This window comes from Gavialis gangeticus, unplaced genomic scaffold, assembly GCF_001723915.1.
Source record: "Gavialis gangeticus isolate Ggan-Ray unplaced genomic scaffold, GavGan_comp1, whole genome shotgun sequence".
Classification (NCBI taxonomy): domain Eukaryota; kingdom Metazoa; phylum Chordata; order Crocodylia; family Gavialidae; genus Gavialis; species Gavialis gangeticus.
Genome location: NW_017728993.1, coordinates 69996485 through 70018287, shown reverse-complemented (window position 1 = coordinate 70018287; position 21803 = coordinate 69996485). Strand labels below are relative to the sequence as shown.

At 39.5% G+C, this 21803-nt stretch overlaps 1 protein-coding gene across 4 annotated transcripts in view; it reads right to left on the bottom strand.

The window, feature by feature from the left end:
• Positions 1-21803, bottom strand: part of MTA1 (metastasis associated 1) — a 140666-nt gene that overhangs the window by 11470 nt on the left and 107393 nt on the right. The window contains exons 16-19 of one of the 4 annotated variants that reach the window (XM_019501987.1): positions 19691-19843; positions 18385-18420; positions 6235-6246; positions 481-512 (exon numbers count right to left, since the gene is read on the bottom strand). In XM_019501987.1, coding sequence (XP_019357532.1) covers positions 481-512; positions 6235-6246; positions 18385-18420; positions 19691-19843 — 233 coding nt within the window. The remainder of the gene's footprint in view (positions 1-480; positions 513-6234; positions 6247-18384; positions 18421-19690; positions 19844-21803) is intronic. The other 3 variants (XM_019501989.1, XM_019501988.1, XM_019501990.1) reach the window with 3 other exon arrangements.

Here is a 21803-nt window from a genome sequence, read left to right as displayed (position 1 = left end):
TTAAACTTAAAAAAAAAAAAAAAAAACAAACAAGCAAGCAAACATGCATGCTCAGCAGACAGCTTACACACCAACTTCCTCAATATGAGAAACCATTTTCCAAACAAAAGCCCTTCCGTCATGTAAGCCCTTCCTCTTTCAGTGAAACACATTCCACCTAGAAACACATTTCAGGGCTTTGCTATAAACAGCCACTCTCATTTCTGTATGAGTGGATACAAATGTTCCATTCAAAACAGAATTTAATTTATATTGATTGAATTCTGTCTTTTTTCAGGTAAATACCTGGATCTCTTTCATACTCAGAGACATATGAAAGAATAATTGCAATTCATTGAAAAAAAATTATGAAGAAGCACGAATAGCTGTGAACAGCAAAGGTAGAAGTGAAGTAACTAGGTTTTAAAGGGGTCTTCTATCTAGAGAAAGTTAAGGTTTTTCTTTCTTCCCTGTTTTTGGTTTAAAGGAACATTCTCTTACCATTTGTCTGGTTTGTCCGTGGTTAGGCAGACCTAACAAACAGGAAAGAGAATAGAGCTGGTAAGACCATTGCTTTTCCAAGACAGAAAGAAAAAATACAAAAATCAAAACACACACACCTATGGTTGCAACTGGGTTGGTTTTCTAAAACAGAAGGTTTTCTACCTAATCTCTCCCATCCTAAGGGATACCTGAGAAGACAGCTTCCTTAGCAATATGATCAAAGTCATATGAACAATATGCAGAGCCAAAAAAATTAAACATGCTCCATTTACTTATAACTTTCTGACCAGTTATGGGAAACTACAACCACATAATATCCCCTCTTTCAGATGTAAAGACCTTTTTCTCCAATGCTAGGTAAAATCCTGATTTTCACATTTTGGTAGATTTAGTTCAATTAAAAAGAAGGGCATTACATGGCCAAGAAAGCAAAAAACAAAACAAACAAAAAAAAAACCCTTTACTATCATCCTGAGATTTTCAGACAACTAATCAGTTTGGATGTTAGCTACTGGATGCACAATTGGATTGTATCTACCAAACTACTCAGTACATGAGAACCTGCCACAAGTAAAGACTTCCAAGAACTTAGCACTGACAATCACAGTGCACAGCATATCTACCCATCACACAAAGTGGATGCTACGTTAACACAAGCAGTACTGGAAAGCAACACACACAGTGACCTGACATTCCTAGACTACCATTTACTATATTAGATACCTCACCATATTGCAAAAGGTCCATGTTTTAGGTGCAGAGCAAGTCTATAAACTAAACCTGGCATTTAAATAAATGGCAAAGATGCAGTTTTTATATGCAAGAGAATGAAGTTCTGTTCTAAAGCTACAAAGATATGGCAGGAATGAACTGGAGAACTCAAACTTTTTCCATCACCATGTTTTCTTCAGTTGTTTTCATTTATTATCCAGGTCCAATCTGTCAAATTGGACAAATTCTTTGAGGAAAGGGAAATCAGTAGTTATAGGTATAGCCTCCAAATCAGAACTTCTTAGACCCTAAATGCTGGTGGCTGCCAGTGGCAGAGGAACACTGGACAAAACCCTGCTCAGTATCCGCTCTGCCACTGCATGACACAGGACACTGAGCAAGATGGTCCTATGGTCTGACCCAGTAAATGGCAGTTCTTATGTTATTTTGCTCTTATGCATGTAGGTCTGTTAATCTGCCCCAACATTTCAAATTGTGTTTTAGAAATTTCAGTGCCTTAGAGTGTCACAAGGCCCTTCCTGGCCCAGAACTGACTTGTACTAGTACTAACACAGTGGAAGTTTACTATAGCGGGCATTCACCACCATTGGGATTGGCTGCAGAAAGTCAATATATCCCTGCTTTCACACATTTTTAACACCTTAACATTTATCCCTTTGGCCTGTTTTCCCCGTGTTTGGTCTCTGGCCAAGGATGAATTGATTTTAAAAAGAAAGTGAGCAAAATCTCTGTTTTTTGGGGGGGGGTTTTAAAGAAAATTCAGTTAAAAAAAAAAAGTGAACCCTCAAGACCCTTCCTGCCCCCACAGTTTCTATGCTAGAAGATTCTATCCACACTTTTCAAAAAAAGAGCGTGCAAGAAAAAAAAAGGGCTTAAGTTAAAACTCTCCTTGGTAAATACAAACTCTAACATACTCAAAGTATGTTATAAAACTTGCAGAATGAGGGCAAGTTAATGTTCCAATGGAAGAAAATACTAATTTTGAGTGCTCAACTATAATACTGCTTTAAAGCCAGCAGTTTGCATCATATGTGATAACCTTTCTACAGAAGGACAGATATAATAAGTGGGTACCCAACATAGGAAGATAAATATGAACAGCTTAAATTTTCTGATGTTTTAATGCTCAAATATGCACAGAGCTAGACAAAAGCAATCACCAGAAAGAGGGAGATGTCAGTCCCTACGGAATTGACGCACTCAAAGTTAAAGGAAGCTAGGTAGTGGAACTGATTAGGCAATGTAAATCTCAAGATAATGAACCTACAAGTTTTAATGTAGGAGCAGCTGTCCCATTCAAAAAAGACAGTAGCAGGAACAGCCACGTGGTGTGAACAGAATTGAACACATGTTGGGAGGCTACCCATTCATTAGGGATGGACCTAGGATAGAAACTTAGGAGACTGATGTTTTAGTCATTGAACTGTAATTTTATCCATTGTCTATCAGTGGGCAAAGTCATTTAATCACCCCAAACTTCTGTTTCACCATCTGTAAAATGAGGATGGTACCTTCTTTTTCCTCACCAGGTTACTGAGCACTATAAATATTTAATGTTGTGAAACAGCCCAAGATTCTGAGAGGGAAGGCACAGATACGCTCTAAATTTACCCCTGCAACATTCACTGTGCTGAGAATAAAAGATGACAGGTTCACAGGAGCAGACAGTGCCCAAGGAGATTCCAGATTCAGAAGAGATGGGTACTGGCACTATGAATGTTGGATGGAAATAGGCATTAGCGAAGTTATTCACAGTTCCCAAATGAATATTAAATTTAGATAGTCTGTATTGAGAGGGGATGAATGCCAGATAATGAGACTGGCACAAAGGCTGAGGTGAAGGTCAAACCAGAACCACTACTGGTCTGACACCTTGTTCCTGTGAACAGCAAAGAAATTACTAATTGTCCAACATGATTTATCAGTAAGCTGCTCCTTCTAGGAGAAAATGATTCACTTCCTTGTTCCTCTGATACAGCTATCAGCACTACATAATTGGATGACATTTTTCAAAGCCATTTTATATTCTTGCTATAACACAAGGTCTTATCTACAGTGGGCAATACATTAATCCTAACTATTTCAGATGGTTCCCTTTACACATATTTATACACCTGAAAAGTAGGAGGGAAAAGAGAATACAAAAAGTAACCACTTAAAAAATTAGTTTTACATTGCGGTAGAAAATCATTATATTTGATATAATTTCTCAGAAACAATGGCTGTTGTTAAAAAATAAACTCATAACAATATTTAACACTAATTCATCTGACAGTACGAGAAATATAGCACCACATCTATATCCTATTCCAAGTCTACAGTCAGATCTGCTGTACTCGGTCCTAAAAGTGACAGATACCTAGCTTGAACCTGTGACCTCTTACTAGGAATTTCTCCTTAACATGGTAAAAGTACACATCACAAGTATTCTGAGTCCTGAACCATCCAGAGACCCGAGTAAGGAATGATATTAACTTGGAGACACCACCGTGTGACACTTGATCCCTCCCGAGTTGGTTGTTCAATTTTTCATGTACTGAAAACAGAATGAAATAAGCTTATCTCCCAAACCCTCCCCATCCACATAGACCAAAAGTGTAAGGAAGTGTCTACGTAAATACTAGGAATAAAAACCCTAACAGGCCCTGTCTTCTCTTTTGCAACCACTACATTAGATGGGGACTTTTTCCTCTAATGCTGTCTCAAAGGATTCCCTGGTGAGATCTACAGAAGGGAGAGTGAACAACGCTTTGGATGATCTCTAAAAACCCAGCTGACTGACATTACAATCAATCTGAAAACAAGAGGCTGACTGTTCCTATACATCACCTCCAAGAGTAGTGCTTTAAAGGAATAGTTAAGGATGAATCTGAGGGAGGGGAAGAAGGCCTCTGATGACAAATCTTCTCTGACTAACCAGATCTTCACTTTTCATTCATGAAAGCTAAGAGCTGCAGAAACCAGGATACGTTCTGAAATCTCAAAAGATTAGGATTTCTTTCCTCAGAACACTAGGAAAAACCATAGCCTTAGAGAAGGGTCTGTTGTCAATTAGTTTTCCCTAAAGTCTTCTAGTTAGAGATATCTCTAAGGCAGGAGCTTCAAAGGTTATGTTACATCCAGAACTTACGATTGTACCATTGTAAATATAGATTTTACCAGAACATTGAAGGCTCACAGAAATGGCTACAGATCAAGTAGCCATATTAGAGATGTTGCATAAAGGACTGCAAAGTACATCTGAGCTCCTAAATTTTGGAAAGGCCTTCGAATTTTCAGTCCTTAGCACAAGACCCTTTATGGAAAAGAACTCGCTTTACAGGGAATAGCCATATCAAGTTATAATGATCTGATGCTTAAACATTCTTATAGTATCAGAGCTGCAGAAAAACATACTCTCTCCCAAGATGATCAGTGGGGGAACTGTAGCTGGTAGCAGAAATGGGACAGAAAGGAGCTCCTACTACATGCAGCCAAAGTACATTTCTCTTCAATTTGTTCCAAAGAGACAAAGCTTCGATTGGATATCTGGATTAACAAGCACACATGCATTCACAGTGCCCCTTCTACAGAGGACCAAGGGATTCAAGGGACACACAAACCTGGATCTCTCCTCCACTGTACTGCAGCTGAGAGTTCATATAGGAATTAAAAGTGGAGTGCAAGCAGCTTGCTGTTGGGCCTAAAGGAACAGCTGGCATTTAAGACTGCAGAGTGAGAATCTAGCTTCCTGTACGTAACAAAAAAAAAAAACTGGTAATATAATCCGTTCCTACAGGAACTGGAGAAAAGCCCTATGCACATGCTATCTGACAAAATTCCTACTTGTAAGGATTTCAGTAGGTCCACCCTCAAACTTTAGTGGTAGCACCACAGCTGTCCCCTACACTACCTACTCTCACTACTGAAGTGTGATCTTATTCCTTACCATCTCCACAAAACGCAGCGCTGTGGGAAAGCCAGCCTCCCCCTTCCGTCTCTGATATACCCAGTCACATCTAGAAGGAATAAGGGAATCTACCAGCAAATGACTATGGCAAATATCAGGAAGCGGCTGTCAGCTACTTTGCTATTTTAAATAGAAATCTGGAATTCACTTCTGTACCTCCCTTCTGATCTTTTCTTTGGATCAAGTTTACCTTAGCTGTACACCTTCACCTGCATTTTCTTGGAGAAGCTCTTAGAACTCCCCTCAAGCAACCTCTGACACAATACCAATGAGCACCACAGTCTGACACCTAACTCTGGGAAAGCCTTGGGATGGTGTAAACTTTTAATCCCTGCTCCCCTTTACATATCCACAGTGCACAAAAAATGATTCCTTGAAGTACACATTTGTCTTGTGTAAGCCTAAATCATTTTTATAACAAATCAAGGTAACAAGCAATTATATACAGTTTTTTTTAAACTTCACTTTATTGTATTATGTAAACACATGCAATGCATTTAATTGTAATGTACCTAGAAAGCTAAAATATACAGTCATGGCTAGTAGATTTAAAATCTAAACTACATTTTAAAATGCATACTTGTCTTTTAAGTCTGTGTAATCTTACATTTGTTTCCACCCCTGCTCTGAAAACAACTGCCCCTTCAAATCTCAGCAACAGTACACTTCTGAGCAAGCCATAACAAACCAGCATGCAAAAGGAAGAGTAAGAATTTCAGCAAAGAAACAAACTGTACTTCCAAATGACTGAATTTCAAGTTCACTTGAGTGAATGAGACAGAGAGAGAGGGAGAGACAGAGAGAGAATGCACAACCACTTTTCATACATAATGAAAGTTATATCCATGTCCTTTTTTTAAGCTGCCAAGACCTTGTTGTTGTAACTGAGCAGGCTGTCAGATGTCACCATCTTAAAACTGGAGAGCGTGAATCTGCAGGAGTGCAGGTATCCAGAAAGTGCATCTAGTAGAAGAGGGTGTAAACTTACATTGAACAGCACCTAGGCTGGACTAACGTTTTCTCAGAATTCTGTAGTGCATAAAACAATGTTAAAATTGCAATTTACTTACCTAAATAAGTTCCTACCAAGATTGGCAAAGGAAAAGGGAGAAAAAAAAGATTTAAAGTTAAAAAAGGAAAGAATAACGTGATTCAGAACACAACAGCCCAGCACCATGCAATAAAAGCAAAAAACCAAAACCAAACCAGTTTTTGATAGCAGCAGAGAAAAGCAATAAAGTCTCTAACAAATCTTTGATATTAGACTGATTATGGCAACACTAAATGGACAGTCATTTTCTTCAAACAGGAGATCAAAAATAGAACAGACTGGATTACCTACACATAAGAAAGTTGCTCACTTCCCTTGGCCACCCCTTGCTTTTCTAAAGGTAGCTTTCAAAGTGCTCTTTTCTGGAGATATTTACACTACACCAATTTGCTTCACAGCATACTTTAGAGCAGTAGCAGCCAGCCTTTTTAGCAGGTATGGCACAAATTAGCCCAGAACCCTCCACAAATACATTCTGATCCCCTTCCCCTACCCGATTTGCTGCTCTGCTTTCTGCTCCCTGCCCGATCCGTTGATCTGCTTTCTCCTCTCTGCCACACCTGCCACTGTGGTGCCTGCCCCCTCCCCATTCTGCTACATGCTACACACAAGCTATGTGTGCCACAGGTTGGCTACCCCTGCTTTAGAGCAATGTTCTGCTACCTTAACTCAGTGGTCATCAATCTTTTTTATCTTTTTAGGCTGCAGGTCACAGTAACCCAGTTTGGGTCAGAGGCAGGTAGGGCCTTCTTCCTGCCCCCATGACATCATGAGGAGAGTGCCCACACTCACCACTTCCCCTCCACCCCCGGGGAAAACAACTGCTGCCAAAGCCCACAGCCACCAAATGCTGCTGAACCTCTGTGTCTGCAGGCCAAATCAAATGACTCCAAGGGCTGATTACCAACTGCTGCTCTCTCTCATGCTAAGCAGCACCCTGCTCTACAAATAGATGCACTGCCCCCAGTGGGTTTCTTTGTGAAGTAAGATATTATTGTACACGAGTAAAAGATGTCATACTCAGGCTGTCTGTGATGAGAAATATTCACAGCGGTTCAGTAATATATTCACCTTTATCCCTTAAATGGCATCCTGGAATTCTGCTGAGCAGTGAGAGAAATTCACTTTACTGAATTACAGAAGCTGAAAGCAACTTGCTACTCCAAACTGGGAAAAGCAAACTTGTGAATAGAACTGCACACGCCACATACAAGTTTATGCTTCTCGTTCTCATCTTCAAGGCCACTCGCAGCTGCACCCCTCTACTCATTCGCTCATCTTACAGCATCCAATCTGCCTGTCCTGCTTTTGCCAATACCAGCCTGGGCATCCACTTGTCTTCTCTTCAAACAAACCTCTGTGCTTTGCTAATATCTGGGGTGTTCTTCCTGAACTGACCCATGGGACTGCCATCTTCTGCTCATCCAAATCTCTTTTCCAGACCCACTTGTCACGCAGTCAATAAAAGAGACCGACAAAATCGCAAAATCATAAAAGCAAGGTTAAGTGGAAAAGTTTCTCTTGACATGTACTCTACAAACTGTATAAATTTGGATTATCTCTATCTCATTTCTTTTGCTTCAGCTCAAAAGACTCTGGTTAACTTAGCAAACAGAATAGACCTCAGAGAGAGAAATTGTGTTTCTAAGCATGCAGCTCATAAGCAAAGATAATGTGCAGCCTTATTATCATGGGAGGCAGTGGAAGGAATTGTAAACAGTGCCTCATCATAGATTTCTCCAATTGTGCTGGTAGTAACAATAATTTATTACAGCCATTTAAAAAAGGGTATAGAACTTCCTCTCATGAAGCCAGCCAGCTCCACTGGCTCACGTATAGGTAAATGAGGCAATATCGTAGTTCTAACGTTTTCTCACAAGGAACAACTGAGCAGAGAATGATCTGGGATGAAGTCCCTGAATTCCCACAAGCACTTGGTCTGCTACTGCATTGTTCCCCATTCTCTCCTCTGCCTTTGCATGGCCTACCTAAGAGCAAGATAAAAATCTAGCCCTCCATGAGTCCCGTGTAAATTCTACTTCAGGTATAGAAGCCAACCGAGTTCATTTAAAACATAGCTAGGAAATAAATACATGAGATTTATCAAATGATTTTAGGACCAATCACAAACTAATTTCATAATTTGATATTTTACCAGCCACAGCACTAGAGTCCGGCATTGTTTTAATTAATAGCAAATCCACTGAAAAAAGGAGTTTCAAAAGGACTGAAACTATTTGCAAACTCAGGCAAAATCATGCAAACAGTTATACCCAAGGAAATGGGGGCAAAAAATTTTTTTAAGTGTCAAAACATTCTGTTTCAAAATGTGACTTTTCCTTTCAAAAGTGGCATCTTTGATTTAAAAAGAAAAAGTCTAAAGCTTAGGGGGCTGGGGAAGGTTTTAGAAAGGATTACCCAATCCAAAAAAAAAAAAAAAATCTATTCTGTTTGGGGTTGATTTAAATGTCAGGTTGACCCAAAATAGTTTTATTTTATTTTCTTCCTCCCTGTGTCCCAGACCCCAAACTAAAAATAAATAAAAACATACATTTCAGCCTGTCCTGAAAAAAGTATTTCACAATTTCTTTTTGTTTAGCCACAGAGGCAAAACATCCATCATTCACTCAGCCTTACCAGTTAGCTAGCCAGACCCTTCATGCACATGCTGCTTCAAGCAGCTTCATACAGGTTCATACAATCCAGGCGTGACTAAGTTAGTCCGTGTCACCAACGTATTACTGAAAAGTTACATTTTGAAAGATTTCCTTCAGCTCAGGACTGCAAATGAGAAGACAGAATTGCCAGTGGAATCCAATGTCAGGGACTACGTGTTTCCTGCTGCTATCTAAATAGCAAGAATTGCCGAGTAGTTTATTTTCCAAGTTGGGGAAAGTTGCCCTAAGAACAATGTCCTGTTCTATTCAACATCTGATTTATTTCTATACTTATCCTCCTTATCCTATACTTATCCTTGACCATGTTTGGTCAAGGGCCCTTCCTTTTACTTATCTTTGTTGCAACTCAGCCTTGGTCTGTAAATGCAGTTTGCTGATCTTCATTGACTGAAATGCAATGGAGAGAGGGTGCATGAGGGGAACTCAGAATGCTGACTTACTTTATACTTTTAAATTAGTCTCTCCCCCCCTTAATTTCAAGCTGTGCTCCATACAGCTGAAGTCTTTTTATTAGTTCTTACTACACTTTACTGCTCATTCACATAACCTTTTCAGATTATTCAAAAGCCCCTTCCATTCCAAAAGTCCCCACACCCCACAACTAATTTTCCAACCTCATATTTTGCCTTGCAAATTTTTGCCAGTACTGCATGTTTGCAGGGTTTCCAAGGTCTTAAATTTATCTACAGAATTATGCAGATGCATAATCACTGCCTGAGGCTGCTCTTTATTAGCATTCAGTGAGCCCAATCCTCCCATTTACAGAGATTAGGTCTAGCTATCACTTTCAAAAAACAGAATAGGAAGCTTACCTCCTCTGTCTTCAGTGAGCAATTACTTCTTACATTTCTTTCCTCAACATCTGTAAGCCTCCCCCATCCTCATATCTCTTTTTTAGTTACTGCAATCTCTTTGGATCTTCATTTTCAAGGAAGTCAAACCTAAATGATGTTTCCCATATAACTCATGTCATTTGCCAGAAATATTATTTAGCCCAAGGGGGGGAGGGTGCTGATTTTATTTATTTATTTATTTATTTATTTATTTAAAGTGTCAAAGGCCTTGAGTCACTTCCACTGAGATTTGAGATCAGGACTTTGATCAAAGATCCAGAGGTCTTTTTAATGATTTTTTTTTTTTTTTTTTTTTTTACTTCTCACTATGCTTCTGAGACCTACCATCTCCTTTTCCTGCCCAATGTCCAACTACTTTTCCACTTGTATGTCTAGTGTGAGACCACTTACAACTCAGACCTCCTGAAGGTGGAAGCATGTCACAACAAACACACAAAGGGTATACCAACAAGAACAATATCTGTATTAAGATACATGCTAACTTTGGAAAAAAAACAACATCCAGGAACCTGTCTCAGAGCAGGATGGATTTAAACAATACTGTGCAGATAACTGTTCTTGAATGACAACTTTTGCAAACCAACAGCAGCACTGACTGCCCCTCTACATGTATCTGGATCCGTAGCTTAGCAGAGTTACAAGGCCGCAACCTAACTCTCCATAAGATGTGGCAAAAAAGCCAGCTCAAAAAGGTTCATAGATTTTTAAAGCTATTAGGGACTCCTGAGATCTATGCTGATCTCCTGATAAACAGATGCTTTAAGACCTCCCTGAATTAATTCCACCTTACACCCAACAGAAGCTGTTTGGCTAGAGCATATCTATTACATCAACATCCAATCCTCTTTAAAAGTTTGCAGTGGGGGCCCCTGCTAAGTTGTTCCAATAGTTATATTTCTTGACTTAGAAGTCCACACCTTACTTCTAGTTTGAATCTTATCTACTTCAAATTCCAGACTTTGAACCTTGTTATATACTTTCTGAGAAATTGACAAGAATTGTTACCAGTTTCTATTCCCCACATCCAGGTACTTCTGGAACATGATCAAGTAACTTTCTCCTTGATAAGCTATCTAGATATCATTCCTTGAGCCTTTCAAGATTAGGAATGTTTTTCAATCCTTTAATTGTTCTTTTGGCTCTTCTCTGAACCCCTCCCCAATGTCTCAACATCCTTTTCGAAGTGTAGAAACAAAACTGGATGCAGTATTTCAGTAGTGACCAGACTAGTACCAAATGCAGAGGTAACAATAATCTCCATTCTCCTTTCTCTGCACTCTCCTGGGAATAGACAAATGTATACTTGCAGCAGCTTCAAAAAGGGAGGAGAAGATGCTGCTTGTCAAGAAAGTACAGCATCTGTTATGCCCTAACGGATCCATGTGCATGAGATTCAGTAAAAGAGCGAAACAGGCCCAGGTTTAACCCTGGATGAAGCAGGGTTAAAGCTAGAGTGGTTTCACTACTCTTTTACAGATACAAGTTCATGTAACCGCATCAGTTTCCTCTTTCCCTTTTCAAACCACTTCATAAATGTTTGGCCATACCCCCTCTGTCTATACATACAGGGATCACATTAATTCTAGTGTCATACTGGGTGTTCAACTGAACCAATTATCCACTATGAACCCCAGAGATTTTTTTTTTGGTTAGCTCTCCAGGGTAATTATTGGGATTTATTAGTATTGATACACTATCAGAAACATCAAGAACAGATTCATTTTGGTTCCTTAGGCACCTAAGTGGGGTTTACTACCTGCATTCCTAAAGAGCAGTTCAAATTGCCCATGCAGGAGAATCCACAAAAATTAGTAGGCAACTGAGGTCACTAGGTGTCTCCATTTTGGACTGCAAAGCTCCCTAGGTGTCTACCTCACAGTTTCTGTGCATGCACAGAAGCAAGTCACCTGGAAAAATTAAAGGCCTAACTCCACCAAAGCACAGGTGTAACTGAAAGTGGTGCTGGGAGGCACCAACCATTCATTGCATATGCTCATGAAACTATGAAACTACCCCCAGGGCAGAATGATAGCACTGAATTCTCTTCCTGTAGGAAGTACAGGATTGTTCCCAGAAATCCAAGTTCTCAGAGATCCAGAAAGGAAAACAGCCTTCTTCTACTCCTGGGATATCAAAAATAAAGCCCAATCTTTTTTCACAAGGCTGTCTTGGGTTGGATGGCTCTTTTGCCAGGAAGAACTGGATTTCCTGTGATGTGTTTTCCCGATACTGTCTCTAACAAACTCTCAGAGGAGTTTTCCATCTATTAACTTCTCTGTAAAATCATATTTAATATGAACTTTTATTTCTACCCAAGAGAACTTTTACAGTTTTTTCTCCAATGCCTGATGAATGGTGTTTGTGCCTGAAAGCTTGCAATTAAATAATTTTTGCAAAAATCTTGTTGTTCTAATAAAAGATGATCTCTCTACTACAAGTCCTGATTGCTTTGTTTCTAACAAATGCATTCCTGAAGGAGGCAATTCAATGAAATCTCTTTAGAGTGAATATCACAGAGATCTGCTGGATAACCATCATGACATGTCTTCAAAGCAGCGAGGCATCAGAGGGGTACGTTATTAGCAGGCAGACTATTTGCTTTAAAACAACAACAAAAATCCCACACCTATTAAAACAAGTCATACACTTGTTAATACACCACAGGAAAATATGTCAAGAAGGTGGGCATACAGGTATTTCACAGCCCCTGGCAGGGGAGCTGCAAAACTGCCTCAAAGATGAGCTCTTCAGCCAGGGGGTAATAGGGAGCTGCTCCTTGGATCCTCCTGCCCAACAAGAGCCCAGGAATTGACAGCCTGCCCTCTCCTCGGCCAGCAGAATGGGCAGGGGTGGAGGTGGGGGGCTGGAGGAAGGGATTCCTGCTGCCCCTTGAACAGTCCTAAGATTCCCTTGGAGTGTTCAAAAAGCAGCAGGAATTGGAGCTATTGCTTGAACAAATCTCAGGACTCCCCTAGATACAGCACCCTAAACACAATACTAAAATTTGTGTAGCAAATTAAATTTTGGATGTGTAAGCTAACCAACCCAAATTCCAAAATTCACAAAGTCTGTCTGTATCACAGCAAGATAGATGCTAACTAGACAGCTCTAATGCAGAGACGGAAAAGTGGGTTTTTTTGTTTTGGTCTATTTTTTGGTTCATTAGACATGATGGCAGTGCCAGGAGATTAAAATACTCAAAAGGACAATTTCAAAGCATTCTGGTTTACTCGATAATGCTCAAGGCATTTCTCAAAAGAATATGAACTGGATCTGTTCCTGAATTAACTCTTCCAAAGCCTGAATGTCTAATCCTTTAATATCCGTAGTTGAATTCTCCCCTCTGATTTCTGGACTGGGATAAAAGTATCAATTTAATGCAAATACAAGTAAAAAATTGTGGATACAGAAATCACAATTTTCCCATTAATTACCATATATTTACTATTAATTACCATATAATTAAATATAGAACTCCCAACTTCCAATCAATATATTGAAAGGTTTTTGATCTTGAAAACTTACCAAGTGTTATAAATTACCCCCATGCCAGGAGAATAGTATAAATTGAGGGTAATGTAGATTTACCTGAAGGCACCAAACCATTTTACATATGGCTAGATTCTAATTACTTTGTTGCAATGTGCTACTTTGTTACAAAACAGTAGCAGTTTGCCCATATCTTTCACAATATAGAAAGATATAAATTAACACCATCACTTTATTAAAACAAAGAGGGACACAAGGTTTGTAATTTCAAAAGGAATGGCAGACAACATGCCAATATTTCTACATGAAGTTACCTGCTGTAGAAACAGATGATATTTAAGATAGTCCATTACTGCCTTATGATTCATGATGGGTCTTGCCACATATTTCCGAACACCAACCATCTTTATTAATGGCTGGTAAAATCCCAAAGTCAAATCTTCTAACACTGGTATGTAAAATAAATTATTTCATTCAATATTGAGATGCCATATAAGTGGCTTTATTTGGAGAGGTTCCAAACTGCCTCATTTTGAAATGAAATAAATAAGCATTGAGCATTTCTGGGCATCAAACAAGTTATACAGGTGCTTGCTTTAGGCAAAAAAATTAAAAAGACATGGACCTTATTCCAGACAAAGATGCATCTGTCTTTCATACTAACTCTTAAAGGCTCAGATTAAGTGTAGATCTTGCCTGTAACCATACCTCCTCGCTTTATGCACATCTGTCTAGCTGACTCTCTAAAGCAGTCAGCTCAGAAACTATTTCCCATGATCTTGGAGGTAGAAGTCCAGTAGCAAAGTGCTCTTAGCAATGAGTCTCAGTAAAGGCACTTGTAGTGAAACATGTCCCAGAGTTGGAGTTTGAAGGCCAGCTTCATTTTAAGGTATTACACAACAGAAAACTACTGGATCAGTGTTTTCAGTCTACATGCAGATACAAGCATATTGCATAAATAGCTCCTAAATAGAAAGTATGCTTGTAAGGAAAAGATGGAATCATCTTAATGGGTCAGTTGTCACAGCCATTAAATGAAAGCCAACATATCTCGCTGAAATTTACCCGCGGGCAGACAAACATAGTACCACATTTTCTCGCATATGACCCACTCCTCAAAAAAAAAAACCCCACACGCCTTGTTTTGGGACAACAGAACATAGAAAAAAAAATATTCTTCCAGAGTTATGGCCAACTGTGTGACAGTGTCCATGAAGCGTGGTATCCCAAGAGACACTGCAGGGAAGGCAACAGGAACATCCTGGTGTTGCAGATTGCCTCTTGGGATTCTACACTTCCTGAACACACACAGTCCTTCCAGAAACAGTCATACAAGGTTAGGCCCCAGACCCTTGCAAGGCCAGAAGCAAGACTGTTACTTCTTTACTCTAGGCAGTTGCTAAATGAATTTATGTATATAAAGTGTTGCTACCACACCACAAGCTTCATCAGGATGCAGCCAACAGCTCACTTGCTTTTCAGACACAAGCTGCGAGTGCTCAGCCAACAACTATGGCTGTGAGAAGGTCAACAGAGGACTCTATCACATTAGCCTAAGCCAGTACCAAGGGCCAACCATCCTGGCAACTGTGCTTCTTTTCCAGCAAAGAAAACAGCTACCTGCTTAATACGTGCACCCCAATTTTAGTGGGGAAAGGTGTGTTGTATATAAGAAGATATAGTACACGCAACTTGAAAACTAACTTATACTTGTAAAGAGAAAAATGTTAGTCATACTATCCCTGCAGCAGTGCTGCAATTACTTATTCAAAAGACTATAGATTTTTTTGTGCCTCTTTCTAGCAGAGACCCATGACCCCCCAACATAGAAATCTGAATCAACGGCAACCTGCTAAAATGGCCTATTAAAAAAGATAATAAATAATAGCTCACAGGTCCCCTGTACGTATATTAATTACAAGGGAAGACTGTGCTTCTGTCAATGCAAGACTTTGTGAGCCCTATTTTCACTTTCATGCCACCTTTTCCACTGTTGCCCTTTTTGGGCTACTCCAGTTGAGAAGCAATTACTTTTGGAAACCTTAGCCAATCTCAGTCCTTTAGGTTGCTCCAAGTTCTACTGGGTTAGCACATATCATACTATAAAATCATGGAGACAGCCAGCTCCATATGCCCTCATCATATACTTCTCATTGCCAAGCAGATCTCAGTACAGATCTGGCCTGAGGTATTTTTACACCCTGTATTCTCATAGGGGATTGCCACCTTGGTAAGGATTCCAGTTACCCAAGAAGTCCGAAAACATTTGTGTTCATGAAATTGGCAAGCCTCAAATACTTTCCCTAAAAACCAAGTTTTAACCAAAAATTTAAATTATGCACAAGAGCAGGTAAGTCAACAGTGCAGGAAAGGGACATGGCCGGATAATAAACCATTCTTCCTGGGAGCTGGAAGAAAAACAAAAGCTGTAAACCATTAGATGCTGGATTATGGGCATAAAGAGTAAGTGTTTGGTTAAGTTTTACACATACCCAACGAGAGCCATCATACATAGGTCAGGGGGAAAAAAAGGAAAAGAAACAGTATGTATTCTGACCAGGCACTTGATTGCTGGTAGGGCACTTTGCAGAAGGGATTTTTAAATGTCATTTAACTACATCCCAGCAAGCTTTCATATCAGCACTCAGGCATTAAAAAACAAAACAAAACACACCTGTTACAACACTAATCCTGGATTTTCTACCTGTAATAACTAGGACCTGCCTGATTCCCAGATGCAGCATCTCATGGGGGCAGTTGCAGAGTCAGAGAAAGATTTCATCCTCCTCCTTCCATTTCTGTCACTTGAACCAGATTACCTGTCAAGACCTCACAAGTTCTTCACCTGCTAAGTGAATGACCCAGAAATTCCTTCACTGATGATCAGCTGTTATGCAGGAAATGGAAGTCATAACCACAACCTTATGATCATTCTGAGCTGCAGAAAGTCAATGAGCTATTCAGCAGCTGAAACTGCCTTGGGAACCCCCATTTCTAGGGTCAGTGGTTAAAGGAGGCACATGGCATTTTAACAGGGATGTTAAAACTGATGCTGAGAACACCTGTAGTGCAACAGTAGGGTTATTAATTTATAAAAGAATCAGAGAATGTAAGAGCGATTGTTCTCATGCTAAGTTCAGCTTCACCTATTAACCAAGTGTTTAAAGGCAACCTTAATATACAGGGAATGAGCAATATTGGTAAGTTAATATTACTGTTCAAAACTTGATTACTGCGCCGCCAACCTGGTCTTTTAATTAATGCAAGCTTTGGGATGTATTCAACAGTTGTTTCATTGCGTGCACCTATGGCAAACACCAGTCATATCTACTATATGTGACTTTCCAAATCATTCAAAACTGAGGTTTTCCACAGCTATTCTCATGAGAGGAGGTTCTCCAACATCCTCCAGCCTTGAAAGTGAGAGAAAAATCATGTCTCCCTCCTATCAGTTGGAAAAAAAATTTTTAAATCCCACTGTAAAAAAAAACAAACCTCCTTTGGCAAAAAAAGAAGTTTGAAACTTGAGACTTGGCAGGGACAGACTTTAGAACAGCAGTGCCTTTGTTTAGTGGGAATATTTTTTCCCTATTTAACAAAGTCAAAATCCTTAAAAAATTACGTTCTGAACAAGCACAATAGAATATTCTGTTGTCTACCAAGACAAAATATAACAGAGAGGACACTGGGTAAGGACTTAGGGTAACTGGCTCCTGTTCTGAGCAAATCACTTAACACCAATTTGGCTCAATTTATCATTTCTAAATGGGGATAATCATGCTTACTAACTGTGTAAAGCACTTTGAAACCTATGGATTTTAAAAAGTGCTACTTAAAAGCAAGGCATTGAAGTTACAGTTGCCTGCTTCCTCAATGAATACTAGCACTGGTTTATCAGCCAGCACTGGTTCTCAACCTTTTTAGACTTAAGGCACCTCTTGGAAAATGCAAGCTTTCATTTTAACTCGTTTTTGACCATGGAAAAATTAAGATTTTTTTCTATTTCATAGATTTCATAGACATTAGGTACCTCAGAATATCATTTCAGTCCAGCCCCCTGCCACAGGGGCAGGAAGTCAGCAGGGATCATAGGATCCCAGCTTCAAAGAACTCAGAAAAACCACAATAGGTCTAAATGTTTTTAAAATTATGGATTCCTATTTGAAATGTCCAGGTTTATCTTGTGACTCATGTGTAGGTGTTTGGCACACCTAACACTGATAATATTGTGCCATTAAAGGGATCTTGTCTTGGCTGAAAATCACTGAGCTAGCAATATCTCCAGCATTATGAAAGATTGTGACTGAAAATTATAGTACAGAACTGCCTAACAACTGACTTCCCAGGTACTTCTCCACTATTCATTCCCTTTCTCTCCCCACCCCCCACCCAGCCTGCTTCTCACCCATTGACTCCTCAAACTACATTTTCACTGACTACCTGTCTTGAACGCATACCAGCACAGCCTCTGGCTTCCTTACTTTTCATTCCATCCAGGAAGAGCGCACACCAACTGCTGAAACTTCCTTAGCCTGATGAAGGGTTTTTGAACCCGAAAGCTTGCTTAAAAATTGTTCTCGAACTATTTAAGTTGGTCTAATAAAAGACATCAGATTAACTCAAAGAACCTTGTCTGCCTATGTCCTTAGACCAACACAGCTACAACCTACACCCCTGTAGTATAAACTGCTACACTATCTTCTTTTCTTGGCTGGTATGTTTTTGATATTTAAAGTTTACTTAGAACATGCAGAGTTTAGGATTTCTTAAAATGAAATAGTGAAACAAAACACTCATTCAAGCCACCCTTAACTTGCTTAAAAACTTTCTAGTAGCTTTGTAAAAGATATTGAAATACAACATGATGATTTGGGATGTAATAACTGAAAGTGAGTATTTTCTTCTGTTATTGTTTCCATGCAATAAATGAGGTGGAACAACTAAGTAGTCTTGTGCATGTAAAAGACTGGAAAACAATCAATGTAGCCCACAGGTACAGGTGGCTTACCCCAAAAACATTTAGACACCAACACAAAATGTATGCATAGCATTAGTAGCCAAAAGCACAGACAAGCAAACTAAAGAAGCCAACAGATGAAATTAAAATCACTCTCCTAGCATAAGCTGAGCGCAGCTTCAAGGTCTTACCCCTGCTAGGCATCAATAGTCGCTTCTTCATGTTGCCTGACAGAGCACAAGTGAACAGAAAAGAGAAAAAACACCACATCAGCAAACTGAACAATAGTATTTTTACAAGCTTCAATATTAAGACTGTAAACAGTAAAATATCAGGTGCTATTTGTAGTTTGTCTTAAAATACAAATACTAACTCAAGTAAAAAATAAAAACACAAAGAAGGGAAGGATTCTGTTCGGCTATATTGCAATACAAGGATAAATCGCTTTAATACAGCACAGGGAGTTTATGGAGGCTGGACAGATAGGCAAAGAACTGATAAGATAGTTTCGTTCACTACTGGGGAAAAAATCAGAAGCCATTACATTTTTATCTCTGCCCTGTCCCAGGCACTGGTAAGTCAACTTGCAGCTATACCTCTCTAAGGCAAGCCATACTCTGCTTTCTTATTCTTGTTAAAGCCATCTGAATATGCCTTCTCATCCTCATCTAAGCAGCTGGCTTCACTTTCCTGGACACTGTTTTCAGCTAATAGCTAGCTATTCGGGCCAGCACTCTGGACTCCATGTCAGGAATGGCCCACTTTCATCTCCTGTGCAAGCATATGCTGCCTTCCCCATGCTGCTGAAGAGACAGGATGCATCAACAGTAAGAGGAGACCCTCAAAAGGAGAGACAACAGGAAAAGGAGAGGTCTGGCTTTGGGTAAGAGAGAGCAAGGCAAGGCTCTCCTGCTTCTACTAACTTATGGGCCTGCCATCCTCCCTAGCAAAGCAGCCCTTGACAGCTTCAGCTAAATGCAGGCGATCCCCTGATAACTACCTATAATTTGAGCATCTTCCTATGGCTGAAAGGCAGTAAAATTTTAAATATAAAAGAGAGGCATAGCTTGGGAAACATCCTGTAGTAATTGCTATCTTAATCTTAAGAAAAGAGGGTTGTTTTTATCTTTGCAGTGCTGAGATCGCCTGCTTTAACCTGACCTCAAGATGCAGTCAGAGTTCCATTTGCAAGGTAACTATACATATGTACTACCTAGATAGCACACTTTCCCATACAAGTTTGTTTATATTTATATACATATATAGATATACATATATAATTTCTCTCTCCACAGAAACGCTAACACTGGAAAACCTGTCTTTGTGTTTGAAATCACTAATTTTTTAAAATAAAAAGCTATCCCTTCTCAATTATATGTGGATAGATACTGGTTACTGGTAAAACCTCACAACAGACTATTAACAAGAGTGCTATGTGTGATAATAAAAGAAATCTTCTACATGGACGACAATATACATATACCAGAAAATATTTACCATCCATCCCATTGTGTTGCTCATAGCTTCTTTTTCCCAGAATAGTTGGAGATCCATTGTTAATGACAGGTGTGAACTTGGCAGGAGTCAGATTGTTAAGAGAACTGGATAAACTCTTTACAGGGTCTGGTTTTGGAGGACATGGATGTGACTCTGTTGTAAAACAGTAATGTATTATCTTTGTTAGTAGATAAATGGCAATTATAAATCCAAACAAAGAGCAAATCTCAGAGAGGGTGGATGATGCGCCCCTTTTACCACTAGCAAACTCATAAATACTAAATGCTTTACATTTATTTACACCTACTCAGATATGTAAAGAAATATAGAGTCAGTATAAAGGGGCCAAATACAAATCACCTTCTGATTTTGGTCATAACTCCAAGAGATTTGCTGGCTGTACAAAGCAGTGTAAATATACTTGGGAATTCAGCTCCATTAAGGATGTTTAACCTGTGCCACAATATGCATTTAATACAGCTGTCCTAAAACAAAAGTCAGCAGAAAGGAGCCTTATATATCTTTTTCTAAAGCTCTGTATTCCAGGCTAATTTCTGTGTTCTATATAAGATCGTTGAGCAGTCATGCAATACCCACAGGATGCCAGAATGTGACAACTTTACCAGTTTCATCACTACTGTACAAACAGAAGTGCTAAACTGGCCAAGCCAATGAAGATTCAGAAAATAAAACTAAAAAGAACATGCACAGAGTTTAAATCTAACCTTTTGACAGAGGGAGAAAGCAATCAGAGGCAACCCAAAGGAAAAGCTTTTGAGAAAGTTGCCGGCAACTGCAAACGGGGGGGTTAAAAGTGAGGATTGCTCTCTGCCCTAACAATGGACTCACAGCTCTAACTAAAGTAGCAAAAAGGACCATGAGAGCTCTGAAGATTTTATTACAAAAGCTACTGGGCCCTGACACTCTTCCCCAGCTTGTCAGTTAATCTACCCACTGTTAATTTCCAGACTAATAGCTAAATTGGAAACCTCTCTTCATTACACTACTGAAGCTTTTATTTTCAGATAAGGCCTACAAAAACTAAAGGTCAGGTTCCCTGTGGGCACTGGAGATCAGATGCTTCTTATTTCACATGGAGTAGGGATTTGTCTAGGATCCAAGGGCAAAGCTTCAGCTCCTTTCAGTCAGGAAGAAGACAGGGCAAGGTGACATTGCCTTAAAGACAGATTCAGAAAGGCATAAGCTTCCATAGATCCTTTTAGTGGCTGCATTTGATTGTACTGCATACACAGAGCTTAGGAAGTTTTTCAATCTCTTCACTTTTACAGAGGGTTTTGATTAAATGCTTAGTACTAATATAGCAGCAGCAAGTTGTTTCAATAAATGCAATATGCAATACAAACTGAAGTTTATGGTACCTTATTAAAAAAAAGGCTCAAAGGAACAAACTAATTTCAATGCTTCTTGTCAGACTCACCGCAATTAGCTTCACTGCTGAACTGGGTTCCTTTAAGCAGACCCCAGGTCAGCCTTCTACGATCTAAAAGCAACCTGAACAGCACTTTAGGCGCTAAAGCCAAAGCCTGTAGGGAAACTGTCAACCCCACACACACAACACTCAGCAATCTAGAAAAGTGGCCAGGTTGCATTAGCTTTAAGACTGCTAAGCTGGGAGCTGTTAAAGGTCCCCAGTGCAGTATTTACCCTAACTTGGCAAGTGTACAGGATGCAGGCTAGAGTCAGCTAAGGAGATGATGACAACGACGACAAGCGACAACATTCTTTGGTGCTTGGCTGTCCTGCAGGAGCAGTTTTGTTGCCATTAGTCAATTTAAACTCACTTGCTATTTAATCAAAGTATTAGAGTCGTTAACTTTCAGCTTCAGCAGCAATTGAGTTGACAGTGGTTGTCTGGCCACAAACTACTGCTGAGAGACAGCTCATCTGTACAGAGGGCAGAGTAATCGAGGAGTTCAGGTTCCCTTATTTCTATTTTTAAAGGTAACAAAATAAAGGAGGTTAAATAAATCAACTTAAAGATCCCTGCTAATTGTGACAAAGTTTAATGCAGCCTTCTCTGCTATTTCTCTTATCCTATGTCATAGTAGAAGGACACAAGGCATTAAATTTCTTTTTTTTTTTTTTTTTTTTA